This window comes from Drosophila kikkawai, chromosome 3R (genome assembly GCF_030179895.1).
Source record: "Drosophila kikkawai strain 14028-0561.14 chromosome 3R, DkikHiC1v2, whole genome shotgun sequence".
Classification (NCBI taxonomy): Eukaryota; Metazoa; Arthropoda; class Insecta; order Diptera; family Drosophilidae; genus Drosophila; species Drosophila kikkawai.
Window position 1 is genome coordinate 764632 of NC_091731.1, and position 22348 is coordinate 786979.

The following is a 22348-nucleotide window of genomic DNA, read 5'->3' on the forward strand; positions in this document are numbered from 1 at the left end:
TGCAGCAAAGCAAATTGGGAAATTACTTAGTATCCGACAGCGATATGTTTATATTAAACCAGATACATACATAATACAGCATTATTCTCTATCGTTCTACTTTGGGACCGGGTTGTAATCTCTTGCAGCAGCCACCCCTGAACCAATTAAATTTCGGAGAGGAGCAACGACAGATGGACACAAACTATATGTGTTATTTTGCTCGAATTGTTATAATGCGAATCGGTGTGACCAAGCGAAACAATAACAAAGGTCACAAATTGCATCATATAATTATGCATTTCTAGAGTCCTCGTCCAAGTGCTCTTTTGTATATGTGCATCAAGTTAGCAGGGTAACTTTGGATTTTCAAAATTTTGATTCTACCATAATTTGCCGTTAATTATTCGTGAAAAAAATTTGCCGTTCAATTTTTTATCCTTATTATACCCTTGCAGGGTATTATAATTTCAGTCAGAAGTTTGTAACGCAGTGAAGGAGACCTTTCCGACCCTATAAAGTATATATATTCTTGATCAGCATCAACAGCCGAGTCGATCTAGCCATGTCCGTCTGTCCGTTTCTACGCAAACTAGTCCCTCAGTTTTAAAGTTATCTGAATGAAACTTTGTATATAGTCTTCTATATACTCCCACTGCTATATATGTCGGAACGGGCCGGATCGGACGACTATATCATATAGCTGCCATACAAATGTTCGATACATTTTTAGAAAAAAAAAATATAACTTGGCTGTTTTTCAAGATTATTCCATAATTTGAGATATAGCCATTTTATATTATTCCAGAATTTTGTTAAAAATTTTATGAAAATCGGACCACTATATCTTATAACTGCCATAGGGAAAGTAATAGAAAAAATTATAGCTTCGTTGTTTTTCAACGTATTTTAATCTACTCTGGTACATGAGCTTCTGGTATTATTTCAGAGTTTTGGTATAAATTTTATGAAAATCGGACAACTATATCATATAGTTGCCATAGAAGCTGCCATAGAAGCATAGAAGAAAATGTAAAGCTGGGAATGTATAACTGTAACTGTAAACATAATAAATATAGGTAAAATGTTATGAATCTCTGTTTAGTGTCTGTTTTCGGCATTATAATTTATGATATAAACAAGAAAACCAATCTGCAAGGGTATACAAACTTCGGCGTGCCGAAGTTAGCTTCCTTTCTTGTTTTTTTTTATGTCCTCCCAACTTGATATCAAGTTAGCAGCAAACTTGAACACAAACTTGAACACTTCCAAATTTTTTTTCTCATAATTTGCCGTTAATTATTCGTGAAAGAATTTGTTGCTCAAGTTTTATTTTTTTTTTTAACATATAGTTATAGAATAATTAACGGATAATTAACTGCTAACTTGATGCACATCTCTTGTATGTATGTTAAAGTCTTTAAATTTATTTTTTACCTTTTTAATGCAAACAAATTTTATAATTAACACACAACAAATTCATTTAAGTTGCTTTTGCAGCTCAAAAGTAATTTAGTTTCAGAAAATAATTGAAATCTTGTGAGACGATTTTGACAACTCGGCGTCTAATGATACAGTTATTATGTAAGAATTTGTTCATTAGAGCAGTATATTTGTTCATGCTCTAAATGTTCACATGCCTTTTTGTAAGTCACTTAGGTAAAACCAAAGACAATAGAGTCTATAATATAAGTAACGCCATACGATTTTTTTGCACACGACTTTTTCGTGCTGGCTTTTGAACTGGCTCCAGGCTCTCTTAAATTTTGTTCAAAAGCCAGCGAAGAAAGCGCTCTAGAGCCAACCGTTCTCTTGTAAGCATTCAGCGACGCCGCCGGGTGTTTGTGTGCAAACGGGCCTCAAGAAGGCCAATTTCGCTATTAAATTTATTTTTTATTTTTACATCTCTTTAATTTTATATACTTATTGATTTATAAATGAATTTTGTATAATGTATGAATCATAATAATATATTATTAATTTATTGGTCAATTGAATTAGATAATTGTAAATACATACATATGTAACTATGTATGTATGTATTTAAATCAATTATTAGTATTATTTTGCATATTTATTTAATAATAAAATTATATAATATACATACATACAGATGAAAATATAATTTACCTAACTGATTTTCTGGATTGAACTTGTATACAAATACAATCCATATTCCAGATCAACTGTTTTTGCTGCCGCTACTATCGCACAGCAGCGCCTTTTCTCATTTAGCGTTGCAAAAATCATATATTTTGAACCAAATAAGATAACCTAATAATTTAAAGTTTACATTTTAAACGGACAGATAATTGTTGAAAAATATATATACATATGTACAAAATCGCCTTTTTACGGGGTATCAAAGTCAAAATATTTTTTTTTAATGAAAACATTTTTTAAATTGAGTAGGGTAAGGTGGGGTAAAGCCGACCTAGTAAATGGTTTTGGCTATAAAATGCTTATTTTACATCGGATCAAGTCGTTATATATACCAAATTAAAGGTTCGACTTTTGCGCAACTTTCTATGCATAGCATTTTATTCATACCTTTGAAAATTTTTGAGATACAAGCGTTTTACGAAAAAGTTCACTTTTGCTATGTTCAAAAATGATGGGGTAAACCCGACCGCCTATGTTTTTGGTTGATTTAGTACAGATATAACCTAAATATAGGTTTTGCAATGATAAATCAATCAATGTTATGTTATATAATGGTAATAAAAGACAATAGAATTAAAAAAATGAAAATAGCAAAATAATTAATCAGTATCATCTGATTCGCTGCTCAAATAGCTTGCTGGCGTTTTTTGGTTCGAGTTGAACGTCTGGTTGGCTGCGATGTTGATGGTTTTGGTGTGATTGTTGTTTTTTTTTACTTTTTTTGCGGCAGGATTTACCCCACTATTTGGAGGTCGGATTTGCCCCACCACGTAATTTTTCATAAAAACGCAATTAAAAAAGAAATTATGAAAAAAAATGAACCAAACTTATATGCACTTTGTAGGACTTTATTCAAAGAATCTAAATCCACGTACCTTTTCATGCGATAACTTTGACAAAAAGAAATATCCTGCAGTTAATTATGCACAAAAATTAAAGTCAAAATTGTGAAAACAAACTTGTTGTCGTTTGACCATCTCAATGTTGACTAATAAAATGGTGTCATACCACCATTTTCATTGTTTTCGATGCTCTACACGACAACACTAATATTAGTTTGCGTAGTGCTTCCGATTTTCGAAAACAGAGGGAGGTCGGGTTTACCCACACTGTCGGCTTTACCCCACCTTACCCTAAATATTATTGAGTAAATACAAAATATCGACACAATTTCATACATTCCAAAAAATATACTACCTGTAGCGCTCACGGTTTTCGAATTAAAAAAAATTTTTAATTGACTTTATTACAGATTCTCAATCCTTGAGAAATGTTCTGTTGAATAAGTATGCTTAAAATCGTTTTTGCGAACATGACTTTTTCGATTTTTGCAGCGCGAATTGTTCGAGAGGCGCTACTGTGCGTCGCTTCCTAACAAGCGGTCGCCAGCACAAAATATAAAAATTCAATTTTTTGTGCTTGCGCTTGCGCACACATATTCTCGCACACCAGAGAGCTGCAACGATCAAAATTTTTTCGATTATACCCGATCATTGACTCGGATTTTTTGTTACGGAACTGCATATTCCCTGGGCAATGCCGGACTAGCTCAGTGGATGCCCAGGGGGGGTAGGAACCTATGCCCGCAGTCCGCACAACTAAACACCGATTAATCGGACGTCTCACGCAAAACTCCTCACTAACAAATAACACATCTCTAACAAAAAAAAGGTAAACAAACCAAAATTGACGACATTTACGGAATGGTGGCATAGATGGAGTCGCCACGACGCTCCCGCCCAACCTGTGGTGCCTCCGGTGTGTCTAGGGGCACCACCCATCTCCGGCGGACCGGAGTCTAATCCAGGCGGCTCGACGGCCGGCCCATCTCCCCACGTAAATACTTTTTACTCAAAGTTCATCGTGTTTAATACTTTATAAATTCAAGGTATTTAAGGCTAACATTGGCAGAGTACATATTTGTAACCCAGGTAACACCTCACTTGCTCCCGGCGAGAGCGTGGCCTCAGCCAGGGATGCGCTCGCGCCAAGGCTGCCAAGCAAATGTTTCCGGATATCGCGGAGGAGAAGCGGCGCTCCGCCAACACACAACAGGCCACAACCTGGCCAAAAGAATTTGGTACTTCCAACCTGATATCCCTACTGGAGCTCCAAGAGAAATAAAAGGGGAGAGGGTTCTACTTCGATTTTGGTCCAGCTTCTTCACCCCGAATCGGCCCTATTGCAGCCTTGTGTTGCACAAATCCCGGACCCAGGGACTACGACAACGCAGAGGACAAATTACGGCGATACGTGAGTTTAAAAAAAAAAAATACATCAAACACTAATTAATTAATTATATCTTAGCAACTAGAAGGCACTATTGGCGACCCGCAAATGGCTTCGGTGGCCTGAGTGGCCAGAAATCGTGACGACGGCTAGCCCGAGGAAAGTAGGGCCAGTAGGACGCAGCCACGGCCACGTCGTTTCGGAGAAGAGGCAGAGCCAATGGATGTCCCCAAATATGGGTACGAAAAAACCTGCCGGTTCCGGACGGCGCTTAACGGAACGGACTCACCGGATTCCCGTTTGGCTCGATAGCTGGCTCCGTCAACGGCTGCTGAGAGGCTCGTTTGAAAATTTCCCTCACTCCTCTCCAGAATATATCCTCCCCAGAACGTCGGCGGCGGGTAAGATTCTCCGTATAATTTCACCAATTTTCAATAAAAATCGCCGTGGCCAGCGATTGATTCACTGCCACGCTGAAATTCAACGTTTATTTAATACCACGCTTTTGAATCTTTTCACTTTCACCCACGTTCTTCAGGTAATTCCTAGCCGCCCAGGAGATTAGCTGCTTTAACTTCGACTTTCCGTTGCTACTGCCGGCTTCCATGTTGACTATCCCTCCCTATATAGGCTTCGCCTGTCACCCGAGTTCGCACCTAGGAACCGTTCTTTTTTCGGTGCAACGCCCGAGGCCAAGGGTAAAAACCCTTTCTCTTAATTCCCCAACCTAATCCCGTTTCCTATTCCCGGTTCGCTCTTTTGAATCCCTGCCCCCCCCTGGTCCTAATGATCCTACCTCTATCGATCTATCGATAGTCCTCCAGCCCATTCCGATTGAAAATGCAACATTTTTGTAACGCAAAACTTTGCATCAACAAAATTGAATGATCATTAGCGAGCGCGATCGAAGCGAACATTCAGTTCCGATCACTCTTGACTTGGTTCGGAATAGGGATGTCGGAAATATATCAAAATATCGATATTTTTTCTCTTAAAAAAATATTATCATCGCGATATTTTTTGGGCAAAAATAGGCGATAATGATATTTTTTTGAGATGATATTTCCGATATTTTTATATTTGGTCACTCTTAAGCCAAACATGAAAAAAGAGACGCGTGTGATTATGAGTGCGGCAAAAGAATTTTATTCTGAATTCAATGGAATTACAGCGAAATGCACATTATGCTTAAAGATAATTAAAAGTAGTGGGAATTCTACCAACTTACTTTCCCACCTGAAAAACAAGCACCAAGATACTTTTTTAAAATGCTCAAAATGCAATGTGCTGGGATTTACATATATATGTACATAAATTTCTGTGTGTGTGCGTTCTTTTCCGCGAAATTTACCGGTGTATGTCGTTTTACACATGTATGTATGCAAGTTTGTGCGTGTTTTCCAGAATTTTTAAAATCAAAATGCGCAGGCATATGGACATACATACATACAGCGTGTGCGTTCTTTTCCGCGAAATTTACCGGTGTATGTCGTTTTACACATGTATGTATGCAAGTTTGTGCGTGTTTTCCAGAATTTTTAAAATCAAAATGCGTAGGCATATGGACATACATACATACATACATACAGCGTGTGCGTTCTTTTCCGCGAAATTTACCGGTGTATGTCGATTTACACATGTATGTATGCAAGTTTGTGCGTGTTTTCCAGATCTTTTAAAATCAAAATGCGCAGGCATATAGACATGTCTATACACGCACAAACTTGCATACATACATGTGTAAACAGACATATAATGTAAATTTTCGCGGGAAAGAATGCACACACACAGAAACTTATGTACATCCTTATATAGCTTATACATACATTAGTGACAACTTAATTTTTGTTATGACAGACCAGCATGTAACCGAACGAGTTTTTCTTAAATCATTAAAAACTGATTTTTGTTAAATAAAACCACTTATTGGTCTATACCATATCCTTCAAAATGTTGTTATTATTTTTCTATACCAAGGATCGTAAATAAGAGTTGCTTGAGAGCGGGTATAATATTTGCATTTTAAGTTCGACGATTTTTATTCACAATTTAAATTCAAAACAGTCTATTATGTCTCAAATGGCCCTTATTAATGATTAATGAAATCAAATATAACGATTTTTAGGCTCAAAATCTACCCAAATTTTCAGAAACAGGAAATCTTTATCCAAGTTTTGCTAAAAATTAAAAAATATCAAAAAAAATCAATATATCGATATTTTTTTATGATATTTTCAAATATCATCGAGTGATATTTTTTTAACAGCAAATATCATCAATACGATATTTTTTTAAAAAACAACAACTGTTGCATTTTCAATCGGAATGGGCTGGAGGGCTATCGATATATCGATAGAGGTAGGGTCGGTAGGAACAGGGGGAGGCAGGGATTGGTGAGCGAACCGGGAATATCAAAAGTAAGAGAAAGGGTTTTTACCCTTTGCACTAGGCCGTTGCACTGAGCGCCCCAAGATTACGGTAAGCCGAAAATGGGGACTCGGACAACGGAGCCTATATAGGGAGACAGGAGACTGGAAGAGGGAAAGATTAGCGGGACGTCAGCCGGCGCGTTAGCATCTTAGAGAAAAAGTGAAATCAAAAATTTAAAAAAGAAAAAAAACGTGAGTGAAGTGGCGCGAAGGAAAATAACCAGTGATCGTTAAAAGAAATATATGGTTTTTTTTCTTACAGCGTGGCCGTGACGAAAAACACGGGCCACGGGGTTTTTTTCTGTGTTGTTCTCTTGATGTTGGTGCATTCGCCGTCTCCGAGCCGTTCGGTGGATTTTTATCTGGGCGAGCCCCGCATTTCCCGAGACACCTGTGAGACATCCGGTCCCAGCACTCTTGTGCACAGCAGCGGCCGCCGGCACGAGCCACCATCAGGCCAAACCGGGAGCAACCAACAAACCGACGGAAACTGGAGGACAGCGGTGAGTCCGTTCCGATCAAAATCGGCCGGCCCTAACCTAGGTGGTCGGCTAATGTTCATGCCGCTTGTAGGGCCTACATTTTTTGCTGCTAGTCCTGGCCGAATTCCGCTAGTCGCCAATCCTGGGCTTCGTCTGCCCCATTCTGGCCATCGTCCTCAGTCGCCGGAAAAATATATGAAAAATAAAATAATAATATATAAGTTATTCGTTCTAAGTTAAATGTTTTTGCTGTATTCTGTAACTCACTTGTCGCCGTACCTTTTTCTCCGCGTATTCGTGCCTTGTGTCCGGGATTTGTGCAACACAAGTGCTGCGGATTGAAATTTCTTAGGGTGAAAAGAAGAAGGAATTTTCGAGTGACCCACCCTTGTGGTTTCTTTTGGAGCTCCAGTAGGGACCCGAGGTAGGAAAGGGGTACTTAAAGTAATTTGTTGGCCGGTGTGTCGTTGGCCATTTCTCCTTGGCCACTTCTTTTGATCCTTTGGCGGCAGCCTTGGCGCGAGCGCATCTCTGGCTAGGGTCGCGACCACGGTGAGGGATTGGGAGGCACGAACTCTGCCATGTATAAGTTAACCTGAAACGACATAACATATTAAAAAAAGCGCAATGAACACCGAGTAAGCGTTATTACCTGGGGGAGATGAGACGGTCGCCAGACCGCCTGGAATAGACTCCGGTCCGCCGGAGAATGGGTGATGCCCCGAGATGACCAGGAGGCATCACTGGATGGGAGGGTGCGTCGTGGCGTCTACACCTAAGCCACCAATTCGTCCAATTTGTCGTCCGAGTCGTTGTTTACATTTTTTAACGTAGTGATGTGAGTTTTGTCAGCGATAGGTGTTAGTCGAGACGTCCGATATTTTTTTCGGTATTCGATTGTGCGGACTGCGGGCATCGGGTCGAACCCGCCCTGGGCCACTCTGAGCTAGCCCGGCATCGCCCTGGCAAGAAGCAGTTCCGTAACAATATGGCGCCCAAACATAAAAACAAATATGGATAGCGAGAAGACGACGTCTCGTCAGGCCACGTCCTGGACCATCCAGCCCCCACGAACGGTGGCTTGCGAGGCCTATTTTACGGTCTGCAAATGCACCGAGGACCTGGGGACTGGTGGTCAAGGCGTAGGGCCGGGTTTAGGAAATTTCTTTGTGGTTTTCTTGGTCAGGACGGGAGGCTTGTGCCGCAGAAAAGCGGACAATTGCTCCCAGTCACAGCTCGCAGCTGTTTTGCTGTGCAGAGGTGGTGGCATCCGGGCGTAAGACGCCGGATCTGCATCCCTTGGGCACAGACCCGTGCAAGAAGCACGTGATACAATAAAAGCTGTGATATAGTAGATAGGGTACATGTTATTTATTTATAAAGGTATTGATGTATTAACGTAGAGTCCTTGGTTTTCATGTTAACGTAATTTCTTGTGCAGATCCTTGGGTTTTCCTGGTGAGGGCGGCTTGTGGGATTGCCTTGGAGGTGGTATCGTGACCCGTAGTATTTACTGCGCGCTGCACGACCACCACAAGGTGAACCGCAAGTCGCGTTCGCTAAGGAAAATCCTACGGGATGCTGCGAAGGCCGATGTCCTTAACTGGCGACTTTCAGCTCAGCTGAAAGTTAGTCCAGTTGACGAGCGGCCGGAGTAGGGACGACTTGGGCAGTTGTAAGACGCAGGAAATCTGGCACGGAGTCCACCGGCGGTTGATCGGCTCCATCTCCCCCTGAAATTTAGAAAGAAGGAAACATCAGTGAACTGAGTACATATTATATATGGAAATTTAAATATTAATTGTGGTAGTTGATTATTTATTGAATTATTTGTTTATTTTCTGTTATTTATGTAGTTATTTTTTTTTTTTGGTTATTTATTTATTTATTTGTTTTTTTGGTTATTTATTTATTTATTTATCTTGTTTTATTTATTTATTTATATCATTATTATCGTTATTAATTATTTATTTATTTATTGCACAATTATTTATTTAGTTTTACCATATATATTTATTTATTCGGTGTTAGGTGTTTATGAATCGGTTTTTTTTGGGGTTTGATATTTAGATATTTGTGTAAGTGTCGTCATAAATTTGTTAGGTGTTTAGGAATAATAAATGGCAGAGGAAAACGCAAACACGTATCAGCTTAGGTCGAAGGGTCCTTCAGCCCAGGAAGAGGAAGTGTGGTCCATGGACGCGGAAGGTGCTGTGGGGTACGCGCCGCCGCGGATTTCAGTGGGGTTGTCGAGGACGCCACCGCGACGACGGGCAGCAGAACAGCCAGAGGAGCCGAACCAGGGGAAGTTGGTGGAGTTCGAGGCGATCGGGGCAGCAGCTGACCAGCTGTTGCAGATGGATTCTGCTCCGAAGGCGGTGCATTTTCAGAATCCACCAGTGGACTCGACGATCCAGTCGGCAGTAAACCTCGCACTGGCACAGGCAGCGGAGACATACCGCAAGTCCCAAGAGGCGGGAATATGTCAAGGGTTGCGAGAAGAGCTGCGGGCGGGCTTCCTGGAAATGATGCAGTTAATGAATCAGGTGCTGAGGCCGGCAGTTACTCACCCACAGGAGCCGCTGAGGACACCAGCCCAGCAGCAACAGGAACCGTTTCCAGAAGCACCACGACAGCAACCGTTCCCAGAAGCACGACCACAGCAGCCGTTTCCGAGGGGACGACCGACGGAGGGACCCCAGGGCGCTCGTGGAGCCATACCGCGGAGCCAACAAACGGCCAGTGGGCAAGCGGCAAGGACACCGCCACGTGTGCCACCGAAGCCGCCAAGGAGGGCGCCTGACCCATTGGAGTTGACCAGCAGCAGCCCAGGATGGTCCACTGAGGCGGAAGATAGGCCGCGGGATGACGGCGGAGGCAGGAGCTGGCGCGTGGAGGATCGCCGAGCCGGAGAGTTCCGGGACGAGCGGGCGTACGCCAACTGGGACGCGGGAGGCAGTTCCCATTACGCCCGAGTGGACCGGTGGAACATCACGTTCAGCGGCGAGGACGAGAGGAACCACGTCGAAGGTTTCGTGTTTCGTCTGGAGTACCTCCAACGCCAGACTCGTTGCCCTCGTTGCCCAGCAGAAATCCGGTCCAACGTCTTCGTCTACTTGGACGACCATCTTGGCACCGGACATCGAGACGCACTTCCGGTACCTACGACGAGTCGCCGAATGCCTGAGGGAAGCAGGATTGACGATTGGACTTAGCAAGTCTAAATTCTGTTTCAAGTCGTTGACTTACCTAGGCTTCATTGTAGGTGGAGGTCGTCTGCGGATGGATCCAGGAAGGGTGGCTGCGATCCGTAGGATGCCAGAGCCGAGGACGATGAAGGAGGTGCGAGCATTTTTGGGCACGGCTGGATGGTATCGGCGCTTCGTCAGGAACTTCGCAACGCTGGCAGCACCGCTCACCGAGGCGCTCAAGAAAACCGGGAACACTAAGTTTTCTCTGAGTCCGGAGGCGCAGCTGGCGGTCGAAGCCCTGAAGATGGCTCTAACGACGGCGCCGGTACTAGTCCACGCCGACTTCAAGCGGCACTTTTTCATCCAGTGCGACGCTTCCCACATCGGGGTTGGAGCGGTTCTATTCCAGAAGGACGAGGACAACCAGGAGCAGCCGATAGCATTTTTTTCGGCAAAGATGAACAAGCACCAGGTGAATTACACCGTCACCGAGAAAGAGTGCCTGGCAGCGCTCCTGGCGATCCGGAAGTTCCGTCCTTATGTGGAAGGGATGCCGTTCACCTGCATCACTGATCATGCCAGCTTAAAGTGGTTGATGTCCATGAAGGATCTCTCAGGACGCCTGGCCAGGTGGTCTCTGCAGCTCCAGGGATTCAACTTCAACATCGAGCACCGGAAGGGCAGCGAGAACGTGGTGGCAGACACGCTTTCGCGATGCGTGGAGGAGATCGCCGTCGATCCGACAGAGTTGCTGGGTTTCGAGACCACCGAGTTTGCTGGGGATGAGTACCAGGAGTTAGTCCGTGAAGTGGAGGAGAATGCGGATAACTTACCGGATCTTAGGATCGAGGACGGTCTCATCTTCAAGCGAGTCTCCCCGGCAACGCTGGATGACGAAGTGGAAGGATCCGCGTGGAAACTCTGGATACCGCAGAGTCTGACCCACAGCCTAGTTGAGAGAGCCCACACGGACCCCAAGGCAGCTCACGGCGGAATGGGGAAGACGCTGGAGATCCTGCGGAGGCAGTTCTACTGGCCTGGGATGGTGTTGCAGATCCGCGAGTTCGTCCGAAGATGTGAGATTTGCAAGGAGTCGAAGGCCCCGAACCACCGGATGATGGTGGGGATCGGAGAGCGGGTACAGACGGAGCGGCCGTTCCAGAAGCTGTACGTCGACTTCCTTGGCAAATATCCGAGGTCGAAGAAGGGACACGCCTGGATCTTCATCGTAGTGGACCACTTCTCCAAATATACATTCCTCAAGGCGATGAGAGACGCAACCGCTTCGAACGTAGTAGATTTCCTCATTACGGAGGTCTTCTACAAGTTTGGAGTGCCGGAGGTGGTGCACTCTGATAACGGTCGGCAGTTCACCTCGAAGATCTTCGAGGAGGCTATGGAGAGCTTCGGGATCCGGCATCTGAAGACCCCGATTTACTCCCCACAGAGCAACGCAGCGGAACGGGTCAACCGGAGTGTCCTGGCAGCGATCCGAGGGATCCTGGAGAGTGACCATCGGGAGTGGGATGCATACCTTCCGGAGATTGAGGTGGCCATCAGGAATGCAGTCCATGCAGCGACAAGCGAGGCGCCGTTTTTCACAGTGTTCGGGCATCACATGTTCCTGCATGGGTCCAGCTACAGACTGGCAAGGAAGCTGCAGTCGATGTGTGACCATGAAATGGCCGAAATGCCGACGGCTGACAAGCTCCGGGTGGTACAGGAGAAGGTGCGCAAGAGTCTGGAGACCGCATATGACCACAGTCGCCAGCGATACGACCAGAGGGCCAGAGTCTTCACCGCGAAGCCGGGGCAAGAAGTCTATCGCCGGAACTTTGTCCTCAGCGACTTTGGGAAGCAATTTAATGCAAAGTTCGCCAAAAAGTTCTTGAAGGCCAGAGTGGTGAAGGCCGTAGGCAACAATGCGTACGAGCTGGAGGATCTGCAGGGCCGAAGTTTGGGCATCTATCACGCCAAGGACATCCGCAGCTGACCTGGAAGGGAACAAGAACACAAAGTATACAAGGACGGAAAGGAGCCTAAAGACATCTTATACTTCCCGTAAAGCGTGGGCCCCGCGTTGGGCACCGTACGGAACTGCGATCAAGATCCTGATCCAAATGCTCCCAATGATCTTGTCGAGCCGCCGGAATCCAGTAGCATCTCTCCAAATCCTTGGGTGGTGTTGCATTTTCAATCGGAATGGGCTGGAGGGCTATCGATATATCGATAGAGGTAGGGTCGGTAGGAACAGGGGGAGGCAGGGATTGGTGAGCGAACCGGGAATATCAAAAGTAAGAGAAAGGGTTTTTACCCTTTGCACTAGGCCGTTGCACTGAGCGCCCCAAGATTACGGTAAGCCGAAAATGGGGACTCGGACAACGGAGCCTATATAGGGAGGCAGGAGACTGGAAGAGGGAAAGATTAGCGGGACGTCAGCCGGCGCGTTAGCATCTTAGAGAAAAAATGAAATCAAAAATTTAAAAAAGAAAAAAAACGTGAGTGAAGTGGCGCGAAGGAAAATAACCAGTGATCGTTAAAAGAAATATATGGTTTTTTTTCTTACAGCGTGGCCGTGACGAAAAACACGGGCCACGGGGTTTTTTTCTGTGTTGTTCTCTTGATGTTGGTGCATTCGCCGTCTCCGAGCCGTTCGGTGGATTTTTATCTGGGCGAGCCCCGCATTTCCCGAGACACCTGTGAGACATCCGGTCCCAGCACTCTTGTGCACAGCAGCGGCCGCCGGCACGAGCCACCATCAGGCCAAACCGGGAGCAACCAACAAACCGACGGAAACTGGAGGACAGCGGTGAGTCCGTTCCGATCAAAATCGGCCGGCCCTAACCTAGGTGGTCGGCTAATGTTCATGCCGCTTGTAGGGCCTACATTTTTTGCTGCTAGTCCTGGCCGAATTCCGCTAGTCGCCAATCCTGGGCTTCGTCTGCCCCATTCTGGCCATCGTCCTCAGTCGCCGGAAAAATATATGAAAAATAAAATAATAATATATAAGTTATTCGTTCTAAGTTAAATGTTTTTGCTGTATTCTGTAACTCACTTGTCGCCGTACCTTTTTCTCCGCGTATTCGTGCCTTGTGTCCGGGATTTGTGCAACACAAGTGCTGCGGATTGAAATTTCTTAGGGTGAAAAGAAGAAGGAATTTTCGAGTGACCCACCCTTGTGGTTTCTTTTGAAACTCCAGTAGGGACCCGAGGTAGGAAAGGGGTACTTAAAGTAATTTGTTGGCCGGTGTGTCGTTGGCCATTTCTCCTTGGCCACTTCTTTTGATCCTTTGGCGGCAGCCTTGGCGCGAGCGCATCTCTGGCTAGGGTCGCGACCACGGTGAGGGATTGGGAGGCACGTACTCTGCCATGTATAAGTTAACCTGAAACCGAGTCTTTGTTTACATTTTTTAACGTAGTGATGTGAGTTTTGTCAGCGATAGGTGTTAGTCGAGACGTCCGATATTTTTTTCGGTATTCGATTGTGCGGACTGCGGGCATCGGGTCGAACCCGCCCTGGGCCACTCTGAGCTAGCCCGGCATCGCCCTGGCAAGAAGCAGTTCCGTAACACAACCCTAATTATAAGTGTAAAAAATTAAGAAATAAATGAAGTTATCTGTTTTATTTAATTCTTTGCGTCGCAACTAGTTTCTTTTAAAACACTTTATACGGTCTTCCCACACAGCGCATTTGTGAGGAACGTTTGGGATTTTTCACAAATGTGAAACTCGTGTTCCCACACAGCATTAAAGCGCATTTAGCATCCGAGCAGCTGATCGATCAGCTGTGAGCTCATGAAAACGTAAACAAAGGCTGTCGAATTGGCAGTTGCAAATTTGAAATGGAGCATTTACCAACTATTTTGGCTATTTTGGCAGAATTTATCCGCAATAAATTTAAATGAATTAAATGACAAGGAATTTTAGTTTTTCTAATGATTTTTCTCTAACAAAGAGCAAATTCCCCGAAGAGTGTCTATAGGTGGTATAGGCATCCAAAATCTTTAAAATAAGGTAGAGATAGGCGGTTTATATTAAATAGTAACAATTGGGGACATATTGGGGCAAGAATATACAGAAAAAACGCCAACAACTATTTGGGCATGCTTGTAGCTTTGGCGCCACGTTTTAAATTCCATATCTCATTTGTTCCTCGCCAAGTTTGTTTACATATTCGTGGTGAATGGTCAAATTTTCAGAGTTGCACCGAAGAACTATCGCCTAACTATCGCCAAACAAACCGTGGTTAGATTTTAACGCTGAACTAACGCCGGGCCATTTGGGAAAATTCGGAACGGCAAAACCTTATGGAGCATTTGTTCAACGGATGCTAAATGCGCTTTAACGCTGTGTGGGAAGACCCTATAAATATTAAAAAAAAATCACACATTTCGCAAGACGATTTTCGATCTGATTGCTTCATTCACAATCAAATCATGCGCAACATGAGTGACGCCTGAGCTCTTTTGAAACGTTGGACTCGATCGTTCTTTTTCTGCACAATCAGTTCCGATAATCACACCGGTACCAAAAAATCAGTTTGAATCAGGAAGCAGAGCAATCAAGCCAACTGAACGAGATCGTTCGTTTTGTTCGCGAAGATCGATCGAGCATGTTATGGCGATCTTCTGCGATGAGTTGTGATCGGCTTGAGCGTTGTTGATCGATCCGGATCGATCATACTCAATGCAGCTCTCTGTCGCACACATACGCGCTTGCGAATTCTTGTGTTTATTCATACAAGCAAAGGCATTCTATTTTTAGATTTTTACGCTCTCAACTTTGTGAGATTTTCGATTGTCGATGCCATCAAAAATGAAGCCTCATATTGCAAAACGAATGTATGATCGTGAGGCATCTTGTTAACTCTATTGTCTTTGGTAAAAACTTATGGTGCTATCTCATCTTTAATGGAACCTCTAATTAATACGGCAGTGTTATTAGCATAAACAGGCGCTGTAAAAGAATAGGCATCAATAGGGTTTCGAAATTTTATCTATGATTCGTAGTTTTAACGATAAAAATAATCGGTTTAATGTTAATGGCAACCTCCTATAAAGTACGCTAGTTAAAAATTAATCTGATGGTTGAAGAAGACAAGTTTCCACAGACTCGCGTTTTGGAAAAGGAGCAAATCAATTTTTTTTTTTTCTTTATTATTTTATAGTCTTTGTTTTTATTTATTGAATCTTCTCCTTTACAAGACTAACAATAAGTGTATCAAATCTTCCAATAATACCTAACTAGCAGTCATGTTGTCTGGTACATAGTAAATGGCCCTGACTAATTATAGCTGGGTTGGGATGTAGTTACGTAGTAGACGGCTTCTGCTGAAAACCCGAATCAATTCCCTTTCTAGAGGATTTGGAAGGTCAGAGAGTTCTCCCTTGCTGTACGTTTTTTGTTTTTCTATTTTGTGAATGCCAAGATCCCTGTGGATGTTTTGGTTGAGAATATACCATAGTTCCCCAGTGATAGTTCTCAGGATTTTTGATTGGGCGCGCTGTACGATGTCTAGATTGGAGCTGCACGCGTTTTCCCCATGCTGGGAACCATACGTTCATATGGGCTTTAGGGTGGCGTTGTAGACCAGGACCTTGTAGTCCAGACACAGGGCCGATCGGGCGTTATGAGGCAGTGGAGGCTGTCGAGGTACGTTACCACCTTGACTTCGGGGATCTGAGTGCTGTTCAAGTCGAGCGGAGGGCATGGCTGTCTGATGAGAGTAAATGTTATGTGCTTACACTTTTGTTAATTTATTTTAATACGCCAGAATACCTAAAGGTGGTTAGCGAGCTGGGTTGACTGTGCATCTGGAGCGGCTGAGGATCGCAGTGTCGTCGGCGAAAGTGGATGTTAGCTGTTCGCTTGTTGGATCCGCTGTCCTCTAGTGCCCTTCCTTGTGGGACTCCAGGTTTGATTGAGTAGGTGTCAGATGTTTTTGCGTTGTACTTCATTGCGAAGACTGTTTTAGAGACACGACTCAAGTAATTTAGGCTGTACACCGGCAAAATTGCTTTAATTTTATGAATAAGGCCGTTGAACCAGACGTGATTGAATGCTTGAGATACTTCGAGAAATATCGCACTGCAATATTCTCGATGTTCAAAGGCTGTGCGAATTTCTGATGCTATTCTGTTAACTTGCTCGTTAGTCCATGTTTTTTTATGAACCCCAATTGATTTGTTGGGTGAATGTTGTATGTTGACATGTTGACAATTTTTTTATAACTGACTGCTGCCAACTTTTTCCCAGCAAAAAAAAGCTGTTTTTGACGGGAAAATTTCAGAAAAAAACGAATCGAAAAATCCAATATGTATAAAAAAAAGGAATATATGTCAAGTAAATAACAAATTATAATTATAATAATTATTAAGGTAATTTTTGCTTAAAATATTTCCATAATTTTATCAATATCTTCTTGGTCGTCCTCATTTGCGTATGACATATTAGTACCTATCATGCGCAGATATTTTACAGGCACTTCATAGTCGACGCATAATTTTCCAATCCTTCGCAATCCGTATCTGTATATTAAAATAGAAAATGAATACAGTATATCTTTTGCTGGTAAATAAAACTTTACCTTATGCTTAGAATTCTGTTAGTTGAGCTGAGGCCTATCGAATTTCTTAATTTGGATTTAACTAGGTTAACCTGGCTAAAAAAGCTTTCTATTTCCACGTTTGACCAGGGCAAACATAATATTTGGATGCCACAGTTGCCAACTCAAAAAATCTTCGGTTTCCACCAGAATCTTCAAATTGGAGCACCTCAAACCAAAATTTGTTTGTGTTGCTGATGTTTTCCCACTTGATCAAATTGCCGTTATTGTATTGGCGTTCAATTTCTGCATTATTTATAAATTCCAAGAACTCTAGAATTTCTGTGATGCTGACACTTTTTCATATTTTGTACTTAAGAGTTAACAACACACAACACAAAAAAGTCGGGAAAAAGCCAACTTAATTTATAAAAAAGACAGAATTCAGGCTTTTCACAATTCCCGCAATTAACAAAATTTTCCCGTAGTTAGTCTTTAAAAAAAGCCTGTTTTGACGGGAAAAAATCCAAATTGGCAGCACTGATGATAATAAATGACGGAATCGTGTGGCCTTTTCTGGGCTTCGCTAATGTTATGATAATAGATTTTTAATGTTTTCTGAGGTTGTGGCGGAGACTTATGATCCTATTGAAGGTGTTGGGACGCCCCTGGGTCCCGGGTTTCACCATGTACAACAAGCCTCTGGTTGCAGTATGTATACTGATAGCGGTGAAATCTTTTTTAATCTTGTTACAAATAAAGAAATTTGACATTTTTTTTCTCATCTTACACTTGTGGTTTGCCGCTCTTCAATTCACAAAGTGAAGTTTACATATATAGCGGTCTCATTCTCGCAAAAATAAAAAATGTGTTTTCAATACAAATTGGTGTTGGTCAGTATAGTTTCAGTGTTAACAAATGCAAATGCCTCCCTTTCCAAATTGGGCATCTAGCGCAGGGAAGCGAACATCGCAACAGAAGGGTTTACTGATGACCTCAATACACCGAAGTTCAATTATCATTTTTTGAGTTATTAGGTCATCGCCGGGAGTTTTTATTGACTTCAGTCTGTCCAAAGTACCAATCTGGTAACTCCATCTGAGGATCGTTTTGGCCAGCATATTATTCTCAACTGGCCACACTTTGTTTTTCAGTCTTGCGCGGCGTGGTTTCAAGAGCAGTCGATCTTGCGTGCCATTCTTTTGTTCTCCATTAAATATATAATAAACTTATGTATATGTATTAATCCGAAACGGCTAAAGTCTACTTATTTAATCCGGATACTCATGCACCTGCGTTGGGGGGAAAATCCCAACAGGTTATGGGCCCAGGACGCGTAGTATCAAACGCGGAAAATCAAATAAGTGCGAAAGTGGAGAAACGAGAGACGCCGTGAAAAATGGCGGGTACATACATGCGCATCGAACCGCTAAACGCGGTGTGCAAATGTGTGCTATACCTGTGAAGAATGATTTATGGCCATATGTGAACGGTACTAAAAAGTGTCCCAGTGATGAAGCTGCTCTCGCAGAGTGGACCATTAAAGACAAGAAAGCTCGAGCAGATATACTTTTGGCGATAAGTACATCTGAGCTAGGTTTAATCGAGGATTGCACCACATCCAGAGATTATTGGTTGAAATTGCAAACCACATTTCAATCAAAAAGGCCAGTGCGAAAGGACACTTGTTAAAGCGTGTAGTATTGTCGCGAATGAGTGAGGGGAACGACGCCCGCCTTCACATCAACGGTTTCTTCGATGCGGTGAAGAAATTAAAAGAGATCGGAGTGACAATTGGAGATGATTTGCTCGCGATTCTCTTGCTATACAGCTTGCCCGACTCATACGAAACATTTAGGTGTGCGATCGAGACACGTGACGACTTGCCAAGTCCAGACGTGCTCCGTTTTAAAATATTGGAGGAATCGGAGGCAAGAAAATCGAAAAGCGACCGCGAAGAACAAAGTGCTTTGTACGCGAAACAGCTAAAGAAGGCAAGCATTAAAAGTAGAGCAGAAAATGCTTCGTGTGCAACAAGGTAGGGCATATAGCTCGAAACTGTCGAGTGAAGCCGAAAGAGAACTACAACAGTGCGAAGAACGAGGAACGCGAAACCAACGGAAATCGGTACAAAAAGGAGATGACAATGAACGTGAATGAACATGCATTCATAGCCGAAGGGCGAAATGATATGTGGTGTCTGGACAGCGGTTGTTCGGCGCATATGAGTTCCAATAAGAATTTGTTCGGTGAAATAAAAAGCATTGAAAAAACATTGCATTTGGCCGACAGCAACACAACGAAGGTTAATGGTGTTGGTGACGTGAAGATAGACATTAAAGGAAAGCGGAATGAGAAGATCACCCTTAAAGAAGTGCTATTTGTGTCGGATCTTTGCCAGAATTTGCTTTCTGTTTCAAAAATAACGGAAAAAGGTTACGAAGTGCGTTTTCGTAAGGAAGAAGCGATAATTATGAAAAATAATAATGAAGTTTGGCTTCGAGCAAAGAAGTACGGAAATTTGTATTATTTGAATACCGAAAAGAATGAAGCAAACAAAGTGAACGAAGAACAAAGCGAAATAGAAACATGGCATCGTCGAATGGGCCATCTAAATGAAAAAGACTTAAAGAGAATGGCGTTGTGTGGAAAAGTTCACGGAATGAAGCTAAAAGAAAATGACAAACTACCGCAGTGTGAAATTTGCATCAGCGAAAAGCAAACGGCAAATACGTATAAAAATGCTACGGAAAAGAGATCGCAGAAAACTCTAGAAATTGTGCACAGTGACGTGTGTGGACCGATGCGTACACATTCAAAAAGCGGATGCAAGTACTTCGTTACATTTATCGATGACTATTCGCGATATAGCTCGGTATATTTCTTAAAGCAAAAGTCGGTCGTATTAAATCGTTCAAAGCCTTAGCAGAAAATGTAACAGGTAACAAAATTAAACAATTACAGAGCGATAATGGAACCGAATTCCTGAATAAGAAATCCGACGAATTCCTGCGGCAAAGCGGAATTGGCAGACGTCTGTCAGCGCCACATACTCCTCAACAAAACGGCGTGGCAGAGCGGCAGAACCGCACTTTGGTAGAAATGGCCAGGTGCATGATGAAGCAAGTGGGGGCTCCTCCGTCATTTTGGGCAGAAGCTATTAGCACGGCTTCCTATCTCCGTAACCGGTGCCCAACGAAGGCTCTATTTGGGGAGCTACCCTACACCTATTGGACAGGTAAAGTTCCCACGGTAATGTATTTACTTACATTTGGAACAAAGGCGTATGCATTAATAAAAGGCACGAATAAGGGAAAGTTTGAGTCACGACCTGAGGAATGCATACTGGTAGGATACGCTGCAGAATCGAAAGCGTATCGCCTTTATTCTCCTCAGAGAAGATCCATCGTGGTGAGCAATGATGCAAAGTTTATGAATACATCAGGGTTTAAGAGTAAATATGAAGAATTTTACGAGAACGAAGCTGAGGGAGAATTGTCTATTCAAATGACAAATAATTTACCGGACGAACAAGTAGAAGTTTCTAGCAGCAGCAATGTAGAAGAAGAGACTCCTGTTGTGGAGAGACGGGGCAGAGGACGCCCAAAATTGCTGAGAACCGGACAGCGTGGGAGGCCACGTAAACTGTATCAGCAGAGACAGGAAGATGAAACTCTCAACAATGATCCCGCAGAAAATGGCACATCGATTGATGACGAATTTGAGGATTGCGAATTGGCATTCTTAGCAGTAACAGGGGATCCTTTGACACTGGAAGAAGCGTTCAAATCCAAAGAGGCAGCTCATTGGAAGCGCGCAGTGGAAGACGAGTTTATGGCCCAAGTCCTCAACAAACAGATAACAGAACGCCCAAACAATCGGAAAATGATTGAAAACAAGATGGTTTTCCAAACCAAGGACGACGCACAGTAGCGCCTCTCGAACAAAAGCCGTTGCAAAAATCGAAAAAGTCATAATCGCAAAATCGATTTAAACCATAAGAAATCAACAGAGAATTTCCCAAGGATTCCGAATCTGTAACCAAAAAATCAGATTTTTTTGAGGAAGATATAAGCATTCAAAGTCGAAATTGTTTTCCGTGTATGCGTCATACAACAAAAAATAGGTAAATTAGTCGACTTTCAGGTAATATTACACAAAAACTACATAACCAATGGTCTTGATTTTTTTTTAAAGTGACAGGTATATCCATTACCTCTTGTTCAAATTTAAAAAAAACGGTAGTTTTGTGTGGGCTTGTACATTTTTCTCACCTTTTTCTGGCTAAAGTAGTCTATAACTTCTGAAGCTGCCCAGAGCCGGCGACTACACTATGACTACGCACTGCGTGTACCTTTCCTGAATCAGAATCCGTTTAGAAAGTCTGCGTCCAGCTGCGACTCTGGCGTTGCGAAGCAAAACACTGAAACAACTCAGGGTAAAATATACCAAAATACCGACACAATTTCATACAAACCAACAAAAAATACTAACTGTAGCGCTCACGGTTCTGTGGCGGTTAAACTTGGCACAAAAAAAAATTTTTGTTTCAGTTTTCAAATTATTTTTAGTTAAGCAAACACATTAAAATAAAGATAAAAAATTAAATAAAAAATATTTTTAAAAAATTGTCTTCATTGAGAAAAAAATATTTCTTCACTTTGATAACCTTTAAAAAGGCGAATGAGTGGGCGTGGCAGATTTTCCAATACATATGTTAATTTTACAACAATTACCTGTCAAATGGCGTTTAAATTATTTAGTTATCTTGTTTTGTTCAAAAGTTATGATTTTTGCAACGTCAAATGAGAAAAGGCGCTACTGTGCGACGGCAGCATTTTGGGAAGAACGAAAGCCCGTTTAGTTGCCAAGGGATATGCGCAGAAACCTGGAGAAGATTTCTTTGAGTCCTACTCACCTGTAGCGCGATGTACATCAGTGCGACTATTGGTTGCTCTATCAGCAGAATTTCAGATGGAAATTCACCAAATGGACGTCGTCACTGCCTACCTCAACGGTGAGCTAGAGGAGCAGGTATTCATGGATATACCTGAGGGTTTCAGCGAGTTCATGGAGCAGCTGGAATCAGACGCGAAAATCGGATCAAAGCAGTAATTAGCATCGGCAGATTTTAGAAAGGCAGCATGTTTTTGGAGAAAATCCTTAAAACAAATGAGAGATCCTGTTTGTTTACTACGAAAGGCACTCTACGGACTTCGTCAATCAGGACTTCGTTGGTATTGCAAGCTTACAGAGAAGCTTAAGGAAATCGGACTTAACCCAACTGAGCAAGATCCATGCCTGTTTGTCAAGCAAGGAGACGGAAAGTTT

The 22348-nt window shown here is 42.9% G+C and overlaps 4 protein-coding genes and 1 long non-coding RNA gene across 11 annotated transcripts in view; 1 reads left to right on the forward strand and 4 right to left on the reverse strand.

The window, feature by feature from the left end:
* LOC138928989 (rabankyrin-5) overlaps positions 1–97 on the reverse strand; it is a 280025-nt gene extending 279928 nt beyond the window's left edge. For both annotated transcript variants that reach the window (XM_070287395.1, XM_070287391.1), the window contains exon 1: positions 71–97. In XM_070287395.1, the coding sequence (XP_070143496.1) occupies positions 71–82 (12 nt within the window). In that variant the 5' untranslated portion in view covers positions 83–97. The remainder of the gene's footprint in view (positions 1–70) is intronic.
* A 3051-nt stretch (positions 98–3148) lies between these two features.
* Positions 3149–7188, forward strand: LOC108083774 (uncharacterized). Of its 6 annotated transcripts, XR_011445311.1 has the most exons (5): positions 3149–3978; positions 4031–4395; positions 4450–4772; positions 4910–6992; positions 7063–7188. It is a non-coding gene; the product is annotated as an uncharacterized lncRNA (long non-coding RNA). The 6 variants fall into 6 exon arrangements; XR_001771031.3 differs by lacking the exons at positions 4910–6992; positions 7063–7188 and having other exon boundaries at positions 3544–3978; positions 4074–4395; positions 4450–4861; XR_011445310.1 differs by lacking the exons at positions 4910–6992; positions 7063–7188 and having other exon boundaries at positions 3548–3978; positions 4450–4861.
* Positions 7189–7316: 128 nt separating this feature from the next.
* LOC121503266 (uncharacterized) lies at positions 7317–8148 on the reverse strand. Its single transcript, XM_041777548.2, has 4 exons — positions 7935–8148; positions 7669–7877; positions 7550–7613; positions 7317–7457 (listed from the first exon to the last, which is right to left on the reverse strand). The coding sequence occupies exons 1-4, from the start codon at positions 8021–8023 to the stop codon at positions 7412–7414; spliced, it is 408 nt and encodes a 135-aa protein (XP_041633482.2). The 5' UTR covers positions 8024–8148; the 3' UTR covers positions 7317–7411.
* Positions 8149–13002: 4854 nt separating this feature from the next.
* On the reverse strand, positions 13003–15182 carry LOC138928992 (uncharacterized). The gene is made up of 4 exons (XM_070287404.1): positions 15045–15182; positions 13648–13837; positions 13529–13592; positions 13003–13436 (listed from the first exon to the last, which is right to left on the reverse strand). The coding sequence occupies exons 1-4, from the start codon at positions 15180–15182 to the stop codon at positions 13391–13393; spliced, it is 438 nt and encodes a 145-aa protein (XP_070143505.1). The 3' UTR covers positions 13003–13390.
* Positions 15183–15668: 486 nt separating this feature from the next.
* Positions 15669–16684, reverse strand: LOC108083797 (uncharacterized). Its single transcript, XM_017179727.3, has 2 exons — positions 16252–16684; positions 15669–16189 (listed from the first exon to the last, which is right to left on the reverse strand). Exons 1-2 carry the CDS (start codon positions 16428–16430, stop codon positions 16045–16047), a joined length of 324 nt encoding a protein of 107 aa, XP_017035216.2. The 5' UTR covers positions 16431–16684; the 3' UTR covers positions 15669–16044.
* Positions 16685–22348: the final 5664 nt, after the last annotated feature.

Coding starts and splice junctions, on each gene's coding strand:
- LOC138928992 (XM_070287404.1), bottom strand. CDS start 15,182: ATGTGTGCGACAGAGAGCTGCATTGAGTATGATCGATCCGGATCGATC. Junction 13,593..13,647: donor TTTCAAAAGAAACCACAAGG/GTGGGTCACTCG, acceptor TTCAATCCGCAG/CACTTGTGTTGCACAAATCC. Junction 13,437..13,528: donor AGAAAAAGGTACGGCGACAA/GTGAGTTACAGA, acceptor CCGGCGACTGAG/GACGATGGCCAGAATGGGGC.
- LOC121503266 (XM_041777548.2), bottom strand. CDS start 8,023: ATGCCTCCTGGTCATCTCGGGGCATCACCCATTCTCCGGCGGACCGGA. Junction 7,878..7,934: donor GACCGTCTCATCTCCCCCAG/GTAATAACGCTT, acceptor ATGTCGTTTCAG/GTTAACTTATACATGGCAGA. Junction 7,458..7,549: donor AGAAAAAGGTACGGCGACAA/GTGAGTTACAGA, acceptor CCGGCGACTGAG/GACGATGGCCAGAATGGGGC.
- LOC108083797 (XM_017179727.3), bottom strand. CDS start 16,430: ATGAAGTACAACGCAAAAACATCTGACACCTACTCAATCAAACCTGGA. Junction 16,190..16,251: donor AGCTCGCTAACCACCTTTAG/GTATTCTGGCGT, acceptor TACTCTCATCAG/ACAGCCATGCCCTCCGCTCG.